Below are 20,049 nucleotides of genomic sequence, written 5' to 3' on the forward strand. Positions count from 1 at the left end.
ATGGAGACTCGACGAAAAACAAACAATTGCGTGAACGAACGAACTATCCAAGACGTAAGCTTTGTACTCCGTAGGAAAGACGAAACGAGACCAGCGGATGGCGGCCTGAGAATTTAGGTTGTGTTCTCGTTTGGGACTAGCGCGGCCGGCTGCGCCAACATACATTGAACAGCCACTTTTCTGCTGAGTCAATCCCTATGGGGTTAGTTAGTTAGTTAGTTAGTTAACTAACTATTAACTAAGGCTGCTAAGTTACTCCGTATTCCCTTCCCTAACTAACACATACAGCACAGCACAGCCAGCACAGCCCTGCCAGTGTCCCACATCTCCGATTTCGATGCTTCAAAGTGAAACAGGTGTTTGTCCATTGCCTCTACCGACTCCGATTCTCGATCCTGTGCGGCTGGAGGTTTTCAGCCTCCAGCTGCAGTTAATAATTACTAGCTTGGATTCCTTGGAAGTTCTACGCCAAGGTACAGTACCCGTGCCCGCGCTACAACTCACTGTATACGTACGTATACGACTACACGGTCCTACCATGTAAGTTTGCTGCATAGTACGTAGTACTTGCGTAGTTAGCCGACAATAGCATACTTGGCAGTCGGGATCTTGCTTGGTTTTCTACCTCCTCTGCTCTCGTAGTAATAGACTAAGACTAAATGATGTCTGTGGGCTTTGATCCCGCATGTCTCACATACGAACTCGTTAGTGCACATTTCATTGGCCGATTGCTAGCCCAGAACGCAAGTTTAGTGTCAGGCAAGCCTTAGTGGCTTGGATTATGGGCCGAACAGTTAATATGCTGTCTTTCGCTCGATGTCTGGACTCTGGAGACCAGCGTTCTCAAGGTGGAAGGACTAGTGGTTTATCCTTGTCTCACCTTTTCAGAGCTACAACGTGACGAAGCCATGCCTCTTTCGACATATCGATTCCGACGCTGGTCTATTTGGCAGTCTCTACATTACTACGTATGCCAGTTACTATGTTCACTTACCTTTCGGGTGCCAATCACAGATGGTATCGCGGCACAATGTCAGGTTATTGACAGTTCGGTCTGGAATATCGGCCATCTACATAGGTATGTAACAGACTGAGTATCTGCCATGGAACATTCTGAATCAGATCGGTGCACAATGCCATACAGCTGTCAATGACTCAATGTTCAAATTCAACCTGACTAGTGGCGCCAATAAGGCGTTGTAGTGCCTAGCAAGTATTCTCCTATCGAAACTTTTTTCTCCTTGTTCATTTCGATAGTATCACATTAGAGATAATATTGGACTTTCGAACATTGTCACCAAATGTCCTGAAGATGGGTACTTAGCTTAGCGGAGAACACGATTCGATCATACTACGTACCTCGACAGTTTCCAAAGGTGACATATCATTCAAACTTACATTGGAAACAAACTCTTCCGAAATCGTCAAGGCGACAGACATCCTGAGCAGTGATGCTATTCACGCGCCTATGTATTGTCTTGGTCAGGCCAGCCCAATCGTCTTCTTGAGTACTGAGGCTTGAGCATCGAAAAGTTACTTGAAACTAGCTATAGCTACCAGACCCTGAAACAAACCGTGTAAGAAATGACTTGTATATAACTAGGCAACGCTGGACAATATTGTATCACTCCCACAATCAAGCCACAACATCGTTGGACACGAATCGCCCAAGCATGAGCGCACTAAGTGACGCAGGGCGCTTCCGGGGAGTGGATGCTGACTCCGTCTACCCCAAAACTGGCTGTCTAAGCCCTAAAAAGGCCGTCCTACTATAGGACATAAGCTAAGCTTCTAGTTGATAACTTGACTGGTTGGTGCCTCTCGGTTTTCTATTTTAGCGACTTCATAGTTCCAGCTCTCTCCAGAGGATTGGCCGAGTCGGCGCTTACTCTGACATCGATCCATAACCCTAATTCCTCCAGATGATGGATACTATCGAGTATACAATGGTCTGGCCAATTCGTTTGCATGATGGATGCCATATCCTTATAGATGGATCGACATCTGTGGATGTTACTAAAATTAAGATCTGGACCGTTCTAGACTCATGTTGCTTCCTGACTCTGTCAAGTACATATACCCTCAGTCATACTCATCTCGTCCCTTCTCTTTTTTCATTTCAGATCATCAGTCATTCATATAAAGAGTCAGTCATTTAACAGTTTACTCATTCTTTTCATTCATAGATTTATTATTCTTCATTCTTTTTTGCCTGCCTTTCTCTCTTTGCAACGCCATCCTTTCTTCTTTTCTCTGAGAGAACAGGAGTTCCTATCATTCATTCTTTCAGGACTATATCTTCTTGACTTCTCTACTTTCTACACTCATTTCAATCGCTATTCCAAACGGCCACTTTAAAATGGATCAGAAAAAAGGCATCTTCAAATTCCTCCACAAGAGCCGCCACGGCATCTTAGGCGTTACCTACCATGTCTTTCGTGTCGCTGAATTCATCACTCTGATCGCCATCATCGGTCTCACAGCTTCCTTCGTCTCGGACATGGTCAATGCCAACGTCTCTCCTCCATCTCTCCTAGTCGCCCTCTTGTCTCTCGTAAGTCCCCCCGGCCGCTAACCCTTCAACCTGCCAACCTATCAACGGACACTAACTGAGATCAAACAGGCCGTCCTAACAGAAGTCTACATAATAATAACCTCTATCCTCTTCTACGACCACAAAATGGCCTTTAAATGGGCCCTATGCTTCGACTCCCTCATCCTCGCCGGTCTGATCGTTATTGCCGTCGAAGCCGGACAACCGCTCTCTTACCTCCGCTGCTCTGATATCGGGACATCTGAAAACGCATCCACTTTTGTGTCTACGCTATCCAGTCTTGCGGGTGTGCTCAGTTCCACGAAGGGGTCGAAGGCGTTTTCCGGATTTATTGCGTCGGCGAGACATGTTTGTCTTGAGATGAAGTCTATTTGGGGGTTGATTATTGCTAATTGGTAGGTCTCAACCCCCCCCCCCCCCATATTATTATTATTCTTCTTCTTGTTGTTGTTTTTCTTTGTGGGAACTAACACTTGGTTGTAGCATATTCTTCACCTTCACTGTCATTATTGGGGCGCTTCTTTCGTACATGAACAGACGGACTCCCAAGAAGACGACAGACGGCGATTTTTAGAATGTGGACATATCCACATTTTCTTGGTCATATGATATTTCAGCTGAGCTGATTTGGCCTACCCTATCTTACGTCTGTACGACGGTATGATTGTGCAGCTTTTTTCTCCCTCAAAGGTGATGTGGACGTTGCACATGAAACAAAAAATGGGATGTAAAATTTGAATATTGGTGGCGTTGGGGTATCTTGGTTGCCGTGTGTGGCATTCTCTCCTTGTGTTTTCCTTCTTTCTTCCTCTTTGCAATATGGCTGCATTCTTTGGTTCTTTGGTGTTGCTCGGTTGAGTCCTAATATTTGTGATCGTATATTTTTCAGCTCTTTGACAGAAGCATAATGATGATGTTTGAATATGCATCAGTGCGTACTACTAGGGAACCATGGTAGACATGTAGTTAACATACGTATATCATATTAACAGGCATAGACTATAAAGTAACCTCCCAGCATCAACGGCCGTAAACTCATATCTTTCATTACGTAGGCATCAGATTCAGTAAAATCATTTCTCTCCTTCCGACAACGGTCTCTGCCCATATACCACCACCCTATCATCGTCAGAGAATGTCAAAAACTTGAATATATCGATACATCTATAGACACAACTCACAATTCATAGTAAACCTTACTATTTTGTTCTGCAATCGCCTCCTTCGTCTGGACCACGAATTCTTTCGCTTCATCCGCCGTCCACTATACCTTTCTATCAGCAAGACATCTTATTTTTGTTTCCTCTCGGAGATGGGAGAGACAAACGCCCAGATATCGCGTACTAACAGCCAAAACCCACCCTTCCATCCCGGTCTCCCAAAACTGTCGAAACCATCGTGCAATCTCTGCAACGCGCGAGACTGGATAATCCGTATAGCCTCCTAACAATTTCTCGCATATACCAGTGGTAGCAGTGGTAGTAAAAATAGGGGACGAGGTTCCTTCCACGTCGAAAAGGGGTAACATATACCGCGTCTGGCACACATTATCAAAGCCCACTTCATAAATCAAACTGGCCATTTGATCCGCGACAAACCACGTCTTACCAGTTCGCCGGCTGCACTCTTGCCAAAATCTGTACCACATAACAAAAATCGAGTCTGAAGAATTGTCCCTGGCAAAATCGGCAGCAGTCGAATCGCAATCCCACCCCATATCCCACAACTGACTGAAATCATTTCCGACTTCTCTTGTATCTCCGGCCGTATACCAAAACCTCGGCACCAATGAAACCTCAATCTGCTCAATGAACCCCTTACCGGGCACCAAATGCTCAAAGGCCTGCTGATACAATTTCCGCCAGTCCTTGACGCTGCCGTACAAACAGCGGATGTGGATGAGATCAAACAATTCGCGCCCTTCGTCGAGATAGGTCCAGTTTGAGCAGCAGTCGTCGACTTCAAAGGTTAGATTTGGTCGGGTTAAGGCATCGTCGTGCCAAATGGGTGAAAGATCGGTGCCGAGGATTTGAGTTGTAGGGTGGGCGTCGGAGATGTTGCTTTTAAATGTTAGCCGTTTTTTTTTTCTCTCTCTCCTGTTAAAGGGATTTGAGAGACGGGATACCTAGCCCATAGTCCTATGCCGGTGCCGATGTCGAGGACATGATGAGGTTGTGGGATCGGCGCGAGATAGAGTCTGTCTTGCAGCACTAAAGTGAAGAGATGGTGTCTGATACATATTAGCATACTCCTTGAAGCTTAAATAGTGCGTGAAGCACATACGCAACTCTTTGATGGAATGCATCTTGCTCATCGTTTGGACCCCAGTACGAGCCTTCACCTGTGTCATTGGTTAAAATCCAAACATACCTAGGAATTCTGAGAAAGCAAAGCAAGAGGCTTACGATAAGCATGATATCTCCGATTATTCTCATACTTGTACGCCTGCAATGGTGACGCGAGTACCTTGGTCCTGAGATTGAAACGTAAGATTGTCCCGTCCAAGTTGGATAATTACTGCTGCTAGGACTTACGATAGATTATCGTTGAAACTCTCTCTGGATTTTGAGCCGTCATTACTCTGGTCAAGCCCAAATACATATCAGTCTTGATTGTCATGATGGTTGGAATCTGATATCAACCTCACCAGAAACGAGGTTCGTCTCCTCGGAGTCAGTAATCCCGTCGCCATTGCACCCACAACAGATCAAAACAGTGTAGTGGTTCGTCGTCGGAGTAGTATATCATGCAGGATCGAAGACAGCCTCCTCCTATTATTCTCGGAAGACCTCAATCTCCTCGAGACCAGTCTCAACACAGCAGCAATCCAGATAGATTGGATTGAATCCTTCGATGCAGGGTAATGCCAGAATGCCTTCTGATGAGGAACAGGAAGCAGAAGGATGATGAGACCTGAACAACGTGATACGGAATAACGAAGTGAAAACCGACATTATACCCATCCGCCCTTTTTTTTTCTTCTCTCTTCTTCTTTTCTTCAGGAGGAAGAGACACATATATACTTTCGAGGTGCCCGCTGCAAATAAAATCTGTCATACCTGTCAATATTCCTGCCTTGAGCCTTACTCTCGCGCGCATACCACCTTAAACTCGAAGCATGGTCAAATTCAAAATCCAACGAGACCGACCCGAATACCTCAACCATCTGAAGCACGTACCTATGCCAAAAAAATCCACCGGACTTAGAAATGGGATGCTTCTCGCCTATCCTTCCAGAACAATCGATTCAAACGGTTGACTTGAGGTATGCAATTCAAATATCCCGGGTAGCAAAGACTATGCAACATACACCTACTCAGCCCCTTCTCAAACGAGGTCATTCGTCTCTTTACCTAGACTCGGTTCCTGGCTAGATTTAGTCTTGTCGCGTGCTGCGTACATGACACTTTCCGCATGCGGCTCTCCACATGCATAGGCTTGTTCATGTGAAACAACATTCCACAGTCTTTTGGCCTCGTTGGATTGAAGACATTGTCGGCTGATGTCGGATTGGACTGGAATATTTCTGTTGTGTATATAGGTAACTACTTGTGATGTCAAGTATAGAGTACCTGTTTCATGTATCGAATCTGCGGATACCGGTGTAGAAGAGAACGAGATGGACATGTTTTGTGTCACCAGACTTGATTTCCGTGATACATTCCCTCCGGAATGTGTAACCAGGCACTTGGTACAGAAGCTATCGGATCATGCTATATTCTATGGTTGTTTTCATGCTCTTCTATTTCTGCGTAAAACTCCAGCCCGAAGATTGAAAATAAGACTGAATGTCGTATAACTAGGTAAGTCAGGTCAACCAGTGTACCTACGTTAAGTCGCTTGTGTAATGACAGCCGTATATATATGTACATGTACCTAGGTATACGTGAAGCATTCAATTTCCAACGCACATCCACCAGCATCCATCATCAACACAATAATCAGAACCCCCCAAAAAGCAAAGATTACCCCGAACTAACAGGCGGGATAATAGCAACCTCCTCCCCCTCCCCAATCACTCTCTCGTCGACCTCGTTTCCGGCGGCCGGTCCATCAGGGATATCAACATACTCCAACCCAACACTAACACTACAACTACCTAGCACTTTCTCCGTAATGCCCGGGTATCGTTCCTCGAGTAATGGAAACAGCCGTGAGAGTGGTAAGGGTGCTGGTAGGGCCTCGCTGGATTTGCCAGTGTAGCTGGAGGCGGATGCGAAGTAGAGGATTTGGAAGGTTGGCATTTTGCCTTGACCCCCTCCCCTCTTTGTCGGATAGAGGATTTATTATGTAGCGATGTTGTTGGGTTTATTTTTATTTTTATTTTCTTTCTTTCTTTTTTGTTTTTTGTCGTTTGGTGAGGTGTTGCTTTTGGTGCGAGCAGAGTGTTGATCTGAGTGAGAACGTTTGAGTGTGTGGGATGTCGTGGGGTTTAAAATCTGGAAGAATTGTCCGTTGGGTACAATGCCGAGTGTTGGATTTGTTGAAGTTATAGTTATGGCTTGATTTTATGCGACACAAATGGCGCTATATGTATACTGGATCACTGTTGAGCTGTTTTAAAATAAAAGACGTTCAAGATTGAGATGCAAATCAAGTGGATATCATGTGACGGCCATGCCGCCGAAGGTAACAAATAAAAGTTAGGTAAACTTCACAACAGCGAAGTAATAATAATAATTGTACAACTAAGCTATCAAAGCTTTAAAAGCCGATACCAAATCATCCCGCAGATCCTCCCAATGCTCAATACCAACACTGACTCTTAACAATCGTTGATCAACTCTTGGATCTGACATGGCCCGCCACTCAATCAGGCTCTCCACACCTCCGAGACTGGTCGCGTGATGGAAATATTGCAGTTTGCTTGGCAGTCTTCTAGCCAGAGCTTCATCCTTCATAATAATGGAGAAGACCGGACCATATCCATTGGGCATTTGTTTCTTGACATAAGGCTCTGTTTGAAGACTGGCGTGTCTGATCTCGGCGAGGACTTTCGATACAGTTTCAGCATCACTTCCAGCAGCGGCGTTTGACTGAGTCAAAGCAGAGTGAAGAAACGAGACGAGACTTGTCGCATTCTGGCTGGCGCGTTGCACCCTCAATTCAAGCGTACGCAGACTGCGCACTCCGAGCCAACTCTCCAGGTTGCCCATGTTATTTCCAAGATGAAGACGCTGACCAAATAGCTGATCAAACCAGTCCTTGCGCCTTGTGGCCAGCACTCCGCAGAGGAGATCGCTGTGTCCTCCAAAATATTTCGATCCCGAATGCATGATAATGTCGGCACCAAACTCAAAAGGGTCCTGCAGGCCAGGCGGACCAAATGTACTATCTACAATGAGAAACGCGCCGCGAGAATGTGCCTTTTGCGCATAGTGTTCAATATCAAAAGCGGTTCCGTTAGGATTCAGAGGTGTCTCCAGTAGGATGACATCTCCGGCATGCAATTCCTCCGCAGGGCAGTCTAAACCCAGCTTCTTTAATCCAGTGAGTCTGTTGAAAATTTCAATGACGCCATGGCAGCCGTGGTAGTTGTCTCCAATGGAAATGTTTTTTGGGTTGAGGAGTACCAATGCTCCATTCAAAGCCGCCAGTCCGGAACCATATGCAAGTGCGCGTCCTTTGAGTAAAGACGAAAGGATTGCTTCGAAACGTGCAGAATTCGGCGCCGCAACACGGGAGTAAATCGGTTCCATGGTAGTGGGGTCCTCTTCGTCGAACTGAGAAAGCAAGGTTAGAAAAGAACTGCTAACGTTTAATAGAACAATGTACATTGTGCTCTGCAGCCGGGATCAATTCATCTGGATTTTTGCGGTACCGGAATGTTGTGGACAGGTGAATTGGAGGAGCAACATCTGTAGCATTGTTGACAACATCATCCGCATGGACTGCGAGTGTAGCTGGCCTGGCTGTTGGATGAGCCATGATCGAAAGACGGTCGGAGTCAATTGATTGTATTGTTCAAGAAGATTGTGAGAATATTCTCAAAAGGCCTCGAGGACTGACTCCTTGGTAAAAATAGTCGGGTCGTCGTGGTCGTGAGAAGAGTCATCGGGTGGGAGGTAACTTAAATGATGTGAGGGGATGGTGGGTCCCGATGTCGCCTTATCAAATTAGTTTCTTAGTAAAGTGATCAAAAGGGCGTCGAGCTAGTTAGTTAACGCTAAGTTAACTATCCCAATGAGTATAAGCTCTACCCGGTACCTCGTCACGTGACTCAATCGTGGTTTGTAGTGTCTGATCGCTAGTTAACTTAAACTAGTCGTTCAATGTCTTGCTTAGTTGGTTACTCAAGACGGTTATCTGCGCATGGATGCCATTCGTGCAGGTTCTCGTGTGGAGCCAGGCAGGCACGTAAGAAATTTGCTGCGATCTGCACATAATATTAGCGCAAGTGGTCGACAAACCACGGGGAAAAAGGCCCTACCTTGCTCGGATTCAAAAACAATGGTAATATCGTCATGTTCGGTTGCATACTCGAGCATATCCAAACAGACAAATGCGGATGCTTCCTCTTCATCTTTCTTGGGAAGGGCGAATTTAGCATCAACGATTCGGACGGTACATTTTCCAGACCGGCTGGAGCTTTCGTAGTTATCGGTTCCCCGGAGCAAGAAATTCATACACTTTCCATGGCTGAAATCGCCGCCAAAGAAAGCCAATAGTTGGATGGTTTTATTCTGAACCACAAGTTGCAGTCGCACTCCACTTGCTTCCCATTTCTTGTGAATTGGCACGACCATACGTCGACGAGCAATGGCAAAGCTTGTTACCGTGCTATCAAAGACAACGCGGAATCCAGTCATCATCTCCTGAAATTTGTGTAGATCTAATCGGCATTAGCGACGTTCGGATGCTCTGATATTCGAAGAAACTCACCCTCAACCGAGCTGAATTCGAAACGTCGAATCGTAGGCTTAGTCTTAGAAGCCTCTAAAAATTGCGTCAAGCTGTCCGGCAGCTCTTTTTCCACGAGATTTTCGGCAATAGCCACGGTCATGTCCTCCTGGCGGGCACGGTACATGGTGAATGTAGTGTTGGAATTGGGGTCCAAGCCGATTTTCATTTCTCCAGGACCTGCATTCTGTCAATATTGCGCCACAACAAAAAAAAATTTGAGAGTAAAAATCTCCTACCCAGATTGATACGATCCGTAACCGTCCCCCATTCGGTGCTGATGAGCGCACGAAGACTCTCGGAAAGAACCTGTTGGCCATAACTGCGATCCAGATAAGGATATGATGAATCCAGGTCGATGACAGATACAGATCCTGCGTTGAACTTGAGATGAGACATTCCCGGCCCTCCCGTCACAGGATCACGGGCCTCTTCTATCGAGAACGAACGAGTTGGAAGATTAGGACATGTGGTTTCGTTTTCATTGGCAAGCATGCCGAGCAAGAGGGAATGCATCAAAGTTCGTTGTTCAATACGATCAAAAGTTAACACCATCGAACGCGGGCGTGAATCTTCCTTCAACTTGAGCAACAAGGCAGGTGATCCATTTTCACCACGAAGATAACCGAACACGATAGGCGCTCCATAGCCCAGGGTATGTTGTACGCTGCTCAGTGTTTTGGTCTGAGGATTCGTCACAACGGCAAGGCGGAAACCCCGGTGGGCTTTACGAGTTCCTGTCCCTTCAGTCCACGTAACAGTCTTCTCAAATAACGCCATCCGACAAAGCGGCGAGGGTTCGGAAGGGAAGGTTTTCGGCGTGCCCGAGTCCATGTACTGAAACATTTTTAGAGTGTCCTGGAATATTCTCCTTTCACCAGCCTCAGGGTTAAGGCTCGCTTCCGTCTTGAGTGTGTACTGGACAATATTCCAAAGCATCTTGAAATCTTTTTCTGTAAATGCCACATTCAATTCAAATCCACGCCGAAGCTTGACTGTCATCGTCCGCGCTTTCACTTGCCATTGAACATCGTCCCACGTTGGCCCGTTCTTTCGTTCGGTTTGAATCAAGATATTGACAAGTTCACTTTGACTGGAGAGAGCAGCAAGTACATATGAGTCGGACCTGTCTCTTCTGATGGATAATACGCATTGGATGGCATATTGTGAAGTATCATCGTCGTCATCACTAGTCAAAGAGACTTCCACAAACATAGTTCCATAACTGAAATATCGGCTAGTATCTCCCACTAACATCATCTCAGGGGTATTAGCCAATTGTGATGATGAGTCAATCAACATGGAACGTCTATTTGACCCTGAAACCGCAGCCGCCACATCCGGTGCGAAGAAGGGATACCTCACCCAGATGTTAGTATCTATCGGATGGTCGTTGACTTCAGTGGACCCAATAGCGGACAGGATTTGATTCCGTTTCATAGAAACGGTCAATGCACGTAAATGATTCATGATTTTCTGATGTAGATTGACTAAACCGGCCATCCTATGGTCTCCTGCGGTGCTGGCCACAGCAACCAAAGCATCAATGCTCATTCTGCCATAACAGGTCAACTCAGGGTGCTTCGGCACAATTTGAGTAGAAATCCACCATGCTTTGCCAAGATCAACAACTGCCTGCATAGCTTCAGTCGCATCTGGGTTGCGTCCCGAGCGTACAGCAGATTCTAATCCAGATCGACCGCGGAGAAACCACCATGTGGAAGCTCTTATCCATTCAGCAAATGATGTCTCCATTAATGGTTTTACATTTTCTGCAGTTAAACCGTAAAGACTGTTGAACCGCTCTACATAAGCTGTGAATTCCTGGTAAGCTGTGTCCCCCATAGCATTAGCTACCGACCGAAGAGTCATCTTTGCTGAGCGAGGCGCCGAAGCAGCGGCGGGAGGCTTGGGCGGTTCCGTGGCCACTCGCGTCGTCGGACTTGCCTGATACTGAGGAGGAGGACCAGTTGGTTGAGGGCGAGATGCTTCAGGAGGCGGAAACGCATGTTTCGGCTCATCTGTAGTTGGTGAAAGACTGCTGGCAGAACTTCCTCCAGGCGACAGAATCTCAGGAATATCGTCACGTCGGAGCGCTTTGACCTGGTCATGGACAGCCGGAACCGGGCTGGTTCGAAGTGATAATGTAGGCGCCGCAACATCAACGTTCAGCGACTGCTGGGAAAGCTGGGACCGCTGCGACGTGAATGACGGATGAGTGGGTAGTGCTTCCTGTTGTCGGGGCTTAGCTTCATCATCTACCTCAGTCGGTGACGTGGGATCTTCTTGTTGTAAACGGTGCTGTAGCGCAAGTCCTTCTTCCTCCTGCATTCGGGCATGAATCCTGCGTGCAAATGATTTGGAATCGGGAGATGCTCGGAAGGATAATCTTGACCCTGGTTCGCCTGAATTCAATGCCAAGAGAAAGTCTTGATCCTGCGGACTTATCAATAGGGGCTTCCAGGCTAGAGGCTTGTCGGGCTGTGCGCTTGGTGCAGCACTACCAGCAAAAGATGTATCCAAGTGTAGCTCAGGTAGAGTCGGCCGGCGATCCTGGAGGTCTTCATATCCATCATCGATTTGTGATTTTGGGTCATCTTTCGTAGGGCGACCCTTCTTGCGAGATATTTCCACCGTAGGTTCCTCAGACTCATCACCACCTTCACCCATGACCTCTGGTGGTAGATCTGTGAATGTCACTCGTAGCCCTTTGCGTCGTCGTGGTTTTGGTTTCGGGGGGCTAGCCTGAGTGCTGGACTGCGGGGAAAGGGCGACATATTGTTTGGGGGGAGATGGGGGCGTAGAAAGGTCTCGTCGTTGCGGTGAACCCGATTCAAAAGTAGGATCGGCAACAGCAGAGACGACGATGGGGGATTCGGGTATCGGCCGGGGGCGATTGTATCCAAGAAAGTCGTCCAGTTGACGTTCAGTAGCCACTACTTGCTTAGCGTCTCTATCTTTTGAGAACAGCTTTTCACGCCATTTAGATTTTTGATCGCCGGCGGTTTTTTCTGTCTTTTCTGGCTTCTCTGTCTTTTCTCGTCCACCCCAGTTCAATCGCCTAACAGACTTGGATGATTGGAGCGGTTTAGGTGGTTCCTGGGTTGCTAGGAAGGCGAACGGGTCGTCTCCCGCCATGGCGCTGATAAGCCCGTCTTTAGCTCCCTGTAATCAAGTCAATCCACTTCGAGCTCTCTGGACCATCGCAGAGAAGCGCCAAGTAAGTAATTTTTTTTACTTGTCCTAGGGCACACCTCAGGTTTGGACAAGAGTTGACGTTGTTTGCACGGTATTTCGGTAATAGTAGGTTATTGCGCAGACCAACAGGTGTCAAAAGTTTCCTTGTCGCAAGCGGGGTCTAAAGGACACACGGGGCCGACGGTAGTTCAGGCACCAAATACACGATCGACGGCAAGGAGTCTGGTCGAGGAATCCGAGTCGTTCAGCGAAGATCGAAGAAGTTAAATTGGACAATTGATGATCGCAGAAAAGACAGATTATTAGGAGTGAAAAAGGAGCCGAGCCGGTCGCTCACTCAATCGCCCAAGGGATGTTGTAGGAACGGAGGTATGTTGGTGAGGAAGGAAAGTTTGGGGGGGAAGAGCGGTCCTTCCCACGGCAAGAATAGTCCAGCTCCTGTCTTTTGACAAAGCTTGTCGTTACGATCCGTATAACTAAAAGATTGAGAGAGAAGAGAGAGAAGAAAACAAACAAAGACATACACTATCTTCGTTCAACAAACTAGTGTATTGGGATGTTATTGCCAGCAGATAAGAAACGTAAACTGGTTAGTTGACTAGTGACTGCGTAGATTATTTAGGTTGACCGCCTTCTATTCGTAGCTGATACTCGCCCTTTTTTTTTTGCTTTTTCCTTTCTCTCATACATCGTCAAAGCTTTGAGAGTTCAAACTATTATTCAATTTAGTAATTTACTACGCATGCAATTGGAGTACTTCAATGCAGCAGCGAATCAGAATGAGCGCAGGCGTGGTTCTTGACTATCAGGAGTTGTTATCATGGATCTAATTAGCTGTCCCTGAGAAAGAGTCACTAATACTCGACGCCCACGGTCCAATCAGATCGAATGTTTCATACGGGATTGCGTACGGAGTCGGTATCGCCGAGTACGTTACCACGAATCGAGTATGGAGTATGCGGAGACGTTGGGCTCTGGAAATCCTGATTGGCGAAACAAGCTTAGATATCTTTCCGCGTCATCTGTACGGAATAGGAATACAGGGGAACTACTCCGTAGGGAGACCGTCATCCTGATAACGATTGACTGACTAGTAGTGGCAGTATCGCTAATACAGAAGTTAGTAGTGGCTAATAGATGTTTACTGAGTGAACAAGAATCGAGTCACTCACTAATCAATGAACACAGCGTCGGTAAGAGTCGCAAATGTGTGTGCCTCTTGTGTTTGTACAGTACTGTAACAGGCACTGGCCCCATAAACCAAGATTAAGCTCGGTTGTCCACTGGTCGCTTAGTCCCCTCAGGTGGGCCGCCCACATCCAATACAGCCAATCATAAATCCTCCTCTCACCTGACGCTGATCTGAAACTACGCTAGCCTCTTTCTGGCCATCCGTGGCAGTCCTTGGTCTCCACTGTCACAGGCCGATTCCAATGTTCGGTGCGTGCTTTGAGCTTCTCCTGAGTGGGCTCTCCATCTGGAATATGTTAGGTACATACTACGTAGTACTCCGTGGTAGGCGTGTATGACCTCTCTATGCATTCACCGTAGGTACACCATCAAGCTCAGGGGTTTCGCATCTGACATTCATGCTTTGTTGCTAGTTACTTCATATGGACTAAACCGAGCGAGATCAGTTGAAAGAACACAGTCCTCCGATCAACTCCCACGGTGCATAAACGTCGTCATCGCTGTCATCATCGTGTGCCTTTCATTCCAGGGATGCCACGTTCAGCCACAGCCCCTTGATTGGCGATCGCCCGTTTGCGTATCATGTTGTCACGATGGACTTCACTTCTTCATATTTGTTGTATGTAAGCATGTAAGAGAGTAACCTAATTTCATCAGCCAGATCTCATCCTGCTTCTCAAATGGAATACGCATGTGCTCCTATGAGTCCGATCTGAGTCAAGCTGCGACAGCAGTGCAGTTTGTGTATGTTTAACCTCAGCTGCGCCACGGCATCCGTTGAGTTTGGCTAATTTCGGCTGTTCACTTGGCAGCCTGAGGCAACATCAACATGGGATTGATCGAGTCATGTGATTTTCCAAAAGTGTACGCTCACCGCCATGAAGGATAGGAGGCGGTCACATCCATTCTGCCGGCAGTACTCCGGAAATTATTTTGTGTCTACTCATAGTATATGTGCCTTCCTGTAATGTCAACCACTTCCGGTTTCGATGAACGAGGATGGCATATTCTGTCCGATGGGGACAAGTCAACAGCAAATTCCCGGTGCCAAGCCGAAACTTTGAGGCTATGCGGCGATACATCTGCGCTACGTGCGCGCGTTCTCAACGCCGTACTTTGTTGACGACCCCAAATGCCGTTCATCGACGGAACCCAATCGCACGGCAGACTGGCGCCAACATCATTTCCAGACGATTCGCATCATCTGTAGAAAATGTGAGCTATCTGTTCATTGTACATGCTGAATCATCGAGCTAATAACATGTCGTCGCGCAGTCAGAAACACCTGATCAATTAAGAGCAAGAATTGATAACATCCTTCTAAAGACGGAATTCGAGACGAGACACGACATTAGGGAATATTTGCGGAAATGGCAAGAGCAGAACGTGAACTATCTAGATCCAGTCCAAGGCCCGGATACTTCGAATGCGGGTTCGCCTTTATCAAAGAAATGGGCCGGAAACATGCTTAATGATGGTCAAGCCGCTCACGATGATGCCATCGAGAAATCATACAGCAGTTTGGCAGACACATCAGATTACAAGATTGATATGGATGAGAATGATGATACTGGAGATATTCTGGAACCGGGCGATCTAGTGGGCTTTTACTCGTAAGATGCCTTCCCGTGGCTGTCACATTACGTTTGCGCAAGTGCCCTAACAATCTTTTAAGTGGAGTGAACCTAGCAACACCTGCAGTATACATACGATCTGTTGAGAGACAAAAGCAATTTTATACGCTCAGAGGGAAATGGCGAGTCACATCCGATAAAGATATTGACATCGTTATCAAAGGTTTTGCGCCCCGAGAATTGACCGATGCTTTGACCCCATATCTCCCTGATACAGCAGTCTCTCCCAATATCAATATGCAAGAAGTCGCCGAAGGAGGAGTTCCTCGCTCCACAGCTGCACCTCTTATGGCCATGCTTCAAGAATTCTCCGAGAAAGAGACACAGCTTTATCGAGAAAATGCACAACGAATCGACAATTTATATTCGTTAATCGCATCCCCGAATAAGCGTTCCGTATTGACTCTGCCAGAAATAGCGGCCAAGGCTCTTCAGATTGGCATAGACGAGGTGACTCCAGAAGCACTTTTCATGACCCAAAAGGCTCTCCAACGCATCCCCTTCCTTGTTCTAGCTGATCGCTCGTCTATTTTTTCCAATCGGTACTTAGTACGGCCGAAAAAATTTACGCATCGTTTCAATACTGTGATTGAATGGGTTCGTGAACATCAAGATCATCTCAGTCGGCTTGCCTTACACAAACGTTCTGATCTGAGTGATCATCCGCTTCAAAAGTTCCTTCAGAAGGCTCAGAAAATAATCCTCCAGAGTCGGAACATTAGATCTCCAACAACCATGTCGAATGTCGGCCCTTCCGCTCAACAGTATACGATGGATGATACGCCCGATGGACGGGTGTATCAGAAGGTAATCACGGACCAGTTTGATGATTCTGATAAAATCATTCTTGAGTACCTTGTACATTTTTCAATACCGTCGCAAAGGCTCAATATGAGCTCTGCGAGATACGCTGCTATGCACATAATGAGAGCAACGGGGTTGTATACGGCCATAGAGCTGCAACGAGGGGCAATTCCTCTTTTACTACAGGAGCTAGGTATTTTCTCTCCTTGGGAGAACATATATGCTTTGGATCAATTCCTGGCTCTCCCAGATCATCACATTGATTTACAGTCTGAATTTACCGAGGAGGCTGCACGAGCTGCCGCAAGCAAACCTCAGAGGTACACAAAGGACACAATGGCAGATATGCGAGTGGATTGGGGAGAGTTACCCATTTATTGTATTGATGATCCCGGGGCAAAGGAAATTGATGACGGCATCTCTCTGGAACCTGTTGCTGGAACCGAAGACACATTTTGGCTTCGTGTGCACATCGCCAACCCCACCGCTTTCATGCCGCATGATGATCCCATATCCAAGAATGCTGCCGCGCGTCTAACGACTGTTTACCTGCCTGAAAGACACTATTCCATGCTGCCAACATCTTTTACGAGCCGCTCCCTTAGTCTGGCTGGTAACAGCCCTACTCTCACTATCTCTGCCAAAGTCAATCTGAACGGCGATGTTTTGGAGACGGATATCACGAATGGGGTAGCGCGAAATGTCGTTTACTTGACCCATGCCGGTCTACGAAACGCTCTCAAGGGTCATATGAAATCTTCGCAAACGTACACAGTTGGTAAAGACCCGCCTTCGCATTATCTCCAACAACTATCGCCCGAGTCTCCTGCAGTTACCCCAGAGCAATCAGAGACGTTCAATCTCATGAGAAGAATCATGACTCAAATTAATACGAAATGGAGAGAAAATGGCGGGTTGACTTGGCCTGACAACATGAGTCAACAAAATCCGTCCATATACTCTGGCAACCCCATTCCGCCATTTTCGGTGCACCCTGACAAGTTCGACTGGGAAGGCGGTTATTACCAGGGTGACCCAAGCATTCTACTCCCAGTCAGCGACGTCGATCCTTATGAGGTCCCAGATTTGAGCCAAAGGAATCTTGTAGCATTAGTCATGAGATTTGCCTGCCACGTTGCGGGACGATGGAGTGCAGACCGAAACATTCCACTCGTATATGACGGCACTTACTTCCACCCAGAGTACCCGCCATTAACGCCACAAAAGCTAAAAAATTTCACTGCAGACGACTGGCTTCACTTCGCACCTCCCAAGGGATATAGTGCTTCCAGCGTTTTACCGCACAGCGGTCTGGGTGTTGACGCGTATACCAAAGCAACCAGCCCCCTACGACGATACAGCGATCTAGTAGCCCACTACCAAATTGAAGCAGCTCTACGCTACGAGAAAACATACGGCAAGAAATTCGACGGCGCAGAAGCCGAAGCCGCCGCTTCCCTACCATTCTCCACTGAACAAATCGACTCCCTTCTCGAGAACATAAAAGCCAAATACCCGCTTATCAGATCCGTCCAGAATCAATCCCGCGCATTCTGGGTCTGCCAATTCCTTTTCCGCGCCTTCTATTTTGGTGAATGCGATACTCTCCCAGATACTTTCACCTGCATGGTGCGGCAAGAGGTTCAGGGTATTTCAACAACGGACGTGAACTATGCGGCAGCATATGCGGCAGATAACCTGCCCTTGGGTATTCGAGTACAGCTTTTTGCCACTGAGGAGTTCCGTGATCTGGATCCGCTGAGTACGGTGGAAGCTAAGATTGTGGCTGTTAACATGGCGAAGCATGTTGTCGAGATGGAGGTTGTGAGGAAAGTGAAAGGTTGGGAGAGAACTGGTGATTGGGCTTAAGGCTTGTCGAATACGTAAACGAGTGGTTTTGTATGATAGATATGTATATTATTGTAAATTATTATCCTTCGATTATGAAATGACAATTCTTCCAAGGTTGGCAGGGACCTATTGAATTTCCTGGTATGAACCTTGCTGCCAGAGCAGTTACCGGCTTACCTCCGTTGTCTCCAGGGCTAATCTTACCTACAGCAGGTTAGAAGTATTGTTCCTTCAAGTGTAGGAACTTGATATGACATATTAAGACATTGAAGTGAATCCGATCAGTCTATTAGATACATAATGGGAAATAATGCTGTATTTGAGTGAGATTGGGACCATTGGGTGGGTCGAAATTATATATTTGAAGACCAGACCCAATCCATGAATAGACCAGTTGACCAGAAACAGAGGGATTGCTGGGATGACATTGTTACCAAAATATTTCGAACCGAGGAGACCACGCCACTTGAGTATTGGCAAAAATGGGAACCGAATTTTCGTTAATTGCTCTGGAGTTGGAAGTATTTGACAAATCCTTCACCCCCTGCTCGTTTCGACATGCACCGAAGTCGAAGTCATGCTAATCGATGATATGCTCCAGCTTCTATCGAATCCAGCCAGACTCGGAACACCACGCGAATACATGTACTATTCGTTTTTCAACCGAGAACGTCCTCTTCGAAGACCGTGGCCATTTCGTGTTAACAGAAACATTGAATTGAAAATATAGGATCTTGATGTTATTCATATCCAGGTTGAAGTAGCAACCCTTGACCTGCTTATAAACTTGAGCCCAGCTGATGACTCACAGTTTCAGGATCCAAATATAAATCCTCTTAAGTCAAGATATACAGCGATGCTTGATTCATACATGGGATTGTTGCTCAGAATCTATATAATGGGCACCAATCTTGGACGAACATCCAGTTCTTGTATTCAACGTGGAAGGTTGTCTTACGCTCTCCCCTATCTCCTTTTTTTGCTAAGATAGTTGGAGAATTTTGGGGAAAGCGACTGCATGCTAACCTATGTAGAAGAACCTGGTTCTACTATCCGATTTAAGTACTAGGTTTGAGCCTAGAAGTTTGATCTGGCCAAAGGAGTTCAATTTGATGCGCTATCTAAGATATGCACCGAGGCAAAGATACCGTAACAACTCCATAAACGCCTTGAGACGAGGATATTTAGTTTCACTGACTTGGTTTGCCCAAGTTGTTTCCGGTATCTGGGCTCACTCTAGTGTCTACCTTAGGTTCTTTTTTATTGTCCAGATCTTGGAAGAGACGCAGCATCCAAGGCTGAATGGTAATTATTGACTTCTGTGACATGGCGTGTGCATACTCTGCCAGTCGCCCTTCCTTTCGAGCGGTATGTAAACTAACAGGACCGTTATACATCATTTTGGTATATACCTCAAGTAGCTCTTGTAATGAGGTATGGTAATCAGCAGGCTGGTTGCGATCGCTTTTCAATCCATATTCTTTTGCCGCAGTTTCAATCGCCTTGATTTCAGGAATTCCCTTTCGTATTGATACACGTAGTACTTCCTGGAATTGGCGCAATCACCAAACGCTCAAGTTCTTTACAGATGTTGGGTCTAAGTGGTATGGCTTCGACAAGAAGTCGAGCCAGGGAAACTGCCGGCGGATACCCTCTTTTACCCAGGAAAATTTCTGATGTTCATCCTCGTTTATAGCCGCGACCAACCATGGAATAAGAGTACCAGCACGGTATTGTTGATAAAAGATCTCGAACGGAGTGGATTTCCCGTCTTCTAGGGGTTGGACAGAACGGTTGAATAATGCTAGAGAATAAAAATCCTTTTAGCATTTCCATTTTATCAACAGGGCATGTGTTGAAACCGAAATCGTGCCAAATATCGATGCCCAAGTCTATCCCTGTTGGGTCTAAAGGTCC

General features: G+C 46.6%; 6 protein-coding genes across 6 annotated transcripts; 2 read left to right on the forward strand and 4 right to left on the reverse strand.

Moving 5' to 3' along the window:
- Positions 1–2,359: 2,359 nt before the first annotated feature.
- EYB26_009527 (uncharacterized protein) lies at positions 2,360–3,128 on the forward strand (the record flags this gene model as incomplete). The annotated part of the gene is made up of 3 exons (XM_054268777.1): positions 2,360–2,554; positions 2,624–2,949; positions 3,038–3,128. 3 exons carry the CDS (start codon positions 2,360–2,362, stop codon positions 3,126–3,128), a joined length of 612 nt encoding a protein of 203 aa, XP_054124752.1.
- A 499-nt stretch (positions 3,129–3,627) lies between these two features.
- Positions 3,628–5,246, reverse strand: EYB26_009528 (uncharacterized protein; the record flags this gene model as incomplete). Its single annotated transcript, XM_054268778.1, has 8 exons — positions 3,628–3,673; positions 3,736–3,818; positions 3,882–4,614; positions 4,680–4,784; positions 4,838–4,895; positions 4,960–5,027; positions 5,089–5,135; positions 5,202–5,246. The coding sequence occupies 8 exons, from the start codon at positions 5,244–5,246 to the stop codon at positions 3,628–3,630; spliced, it is 1,185 nt and encodes a 394-aa protein (XP_054124753.1).
- Positions 5,247–6,519: 1,273 nt separating this feature from the next.
- Positions 6,520–6,798, reverse strand: EYB26_009529 (uncharacterized protein; the record flags this gene model as incomplete). Its single annotated transcript, XM_054268779.1, has 1 exon — positions 6,520–6,798. One exon carries the CDS (start codon positions 6,796–6,798, stop codon positions 6,520–6,522), a length of 279 nt encoding a protein of 92 aa, XP_054124754.1.
- A 444-nt stretch (positions 6,799–7,242) lies between these two features.
- EYB26_009530 (uncharacterized protein) lies at positions 7,243–8,482 on the reverse strand (the record flags this gene model as incomplete). The annotated part of the gene is made up of 2 exons (XM_054268780.1): positions 7,243–8,277; positions 8,330–8,482. 2 exons carry the CDS (start codon positions 8,480–8,482, stop codon positions 7,243–7,245), a joined length of 1,188 nt encoding a protein of 395 aa, XP_054124755.1.
- Positions 8,483–8,856: 374 nt separating this feature from the next.
- EYB26_009531 (uncharacterized protein) lies at positions 8,857–12,592 on the reverse strand (the record flags this gene model as incomplete). Its single annotated transcript, XM_054268781.1, has 4 exons — positions 8,857–8,930; positions 8,985–9,386; positions 9,437–9,634; positions 9,694–12,592. 4 exons carry the CDS (start codon positions 12,590–12,592, stop codon positions 8,857–8,859), a joined length of 3,573 nt encoding a protein of 1,190 aa, XP_054124756.1.
- Positions 12,593–14,842: 2,250 nt separating this feature from the next.
- Positions 14,843–18,150, forward strand: EYB26_009532 (uncharacterized protein; the record flags this gene model as incomplete). Its single annotated transcript, XM_054268782.1, has 3 exons — positions 14,843–15,058; positions 15,119–15,456; positions 15,519–18,150. 3 exons carry the CDS (start codon positions 14,843–14,845, stop codon positions 18,148–18,150), a joined length of 3,186 nt encoding a protein of 1,061 aa, XP_054124757.1.
- Positions 18,151–20,049: the final 1,899 nt, after the last annotated feature.

This window comes from Talaromyces marneffei, chromosome 8 (assembly GCF_009556855.1).
Source record: "Talaromyces marneffei chromosome 8, complete sequence".
In the NCBI taxonomy this organism is placed as follows: Eukaryota; Fungi; Ascomycota; class Eurotiomycetes; order Eurotiales; family Trichocomaceae; genus Talaromyces; species Talaromyces marneffei.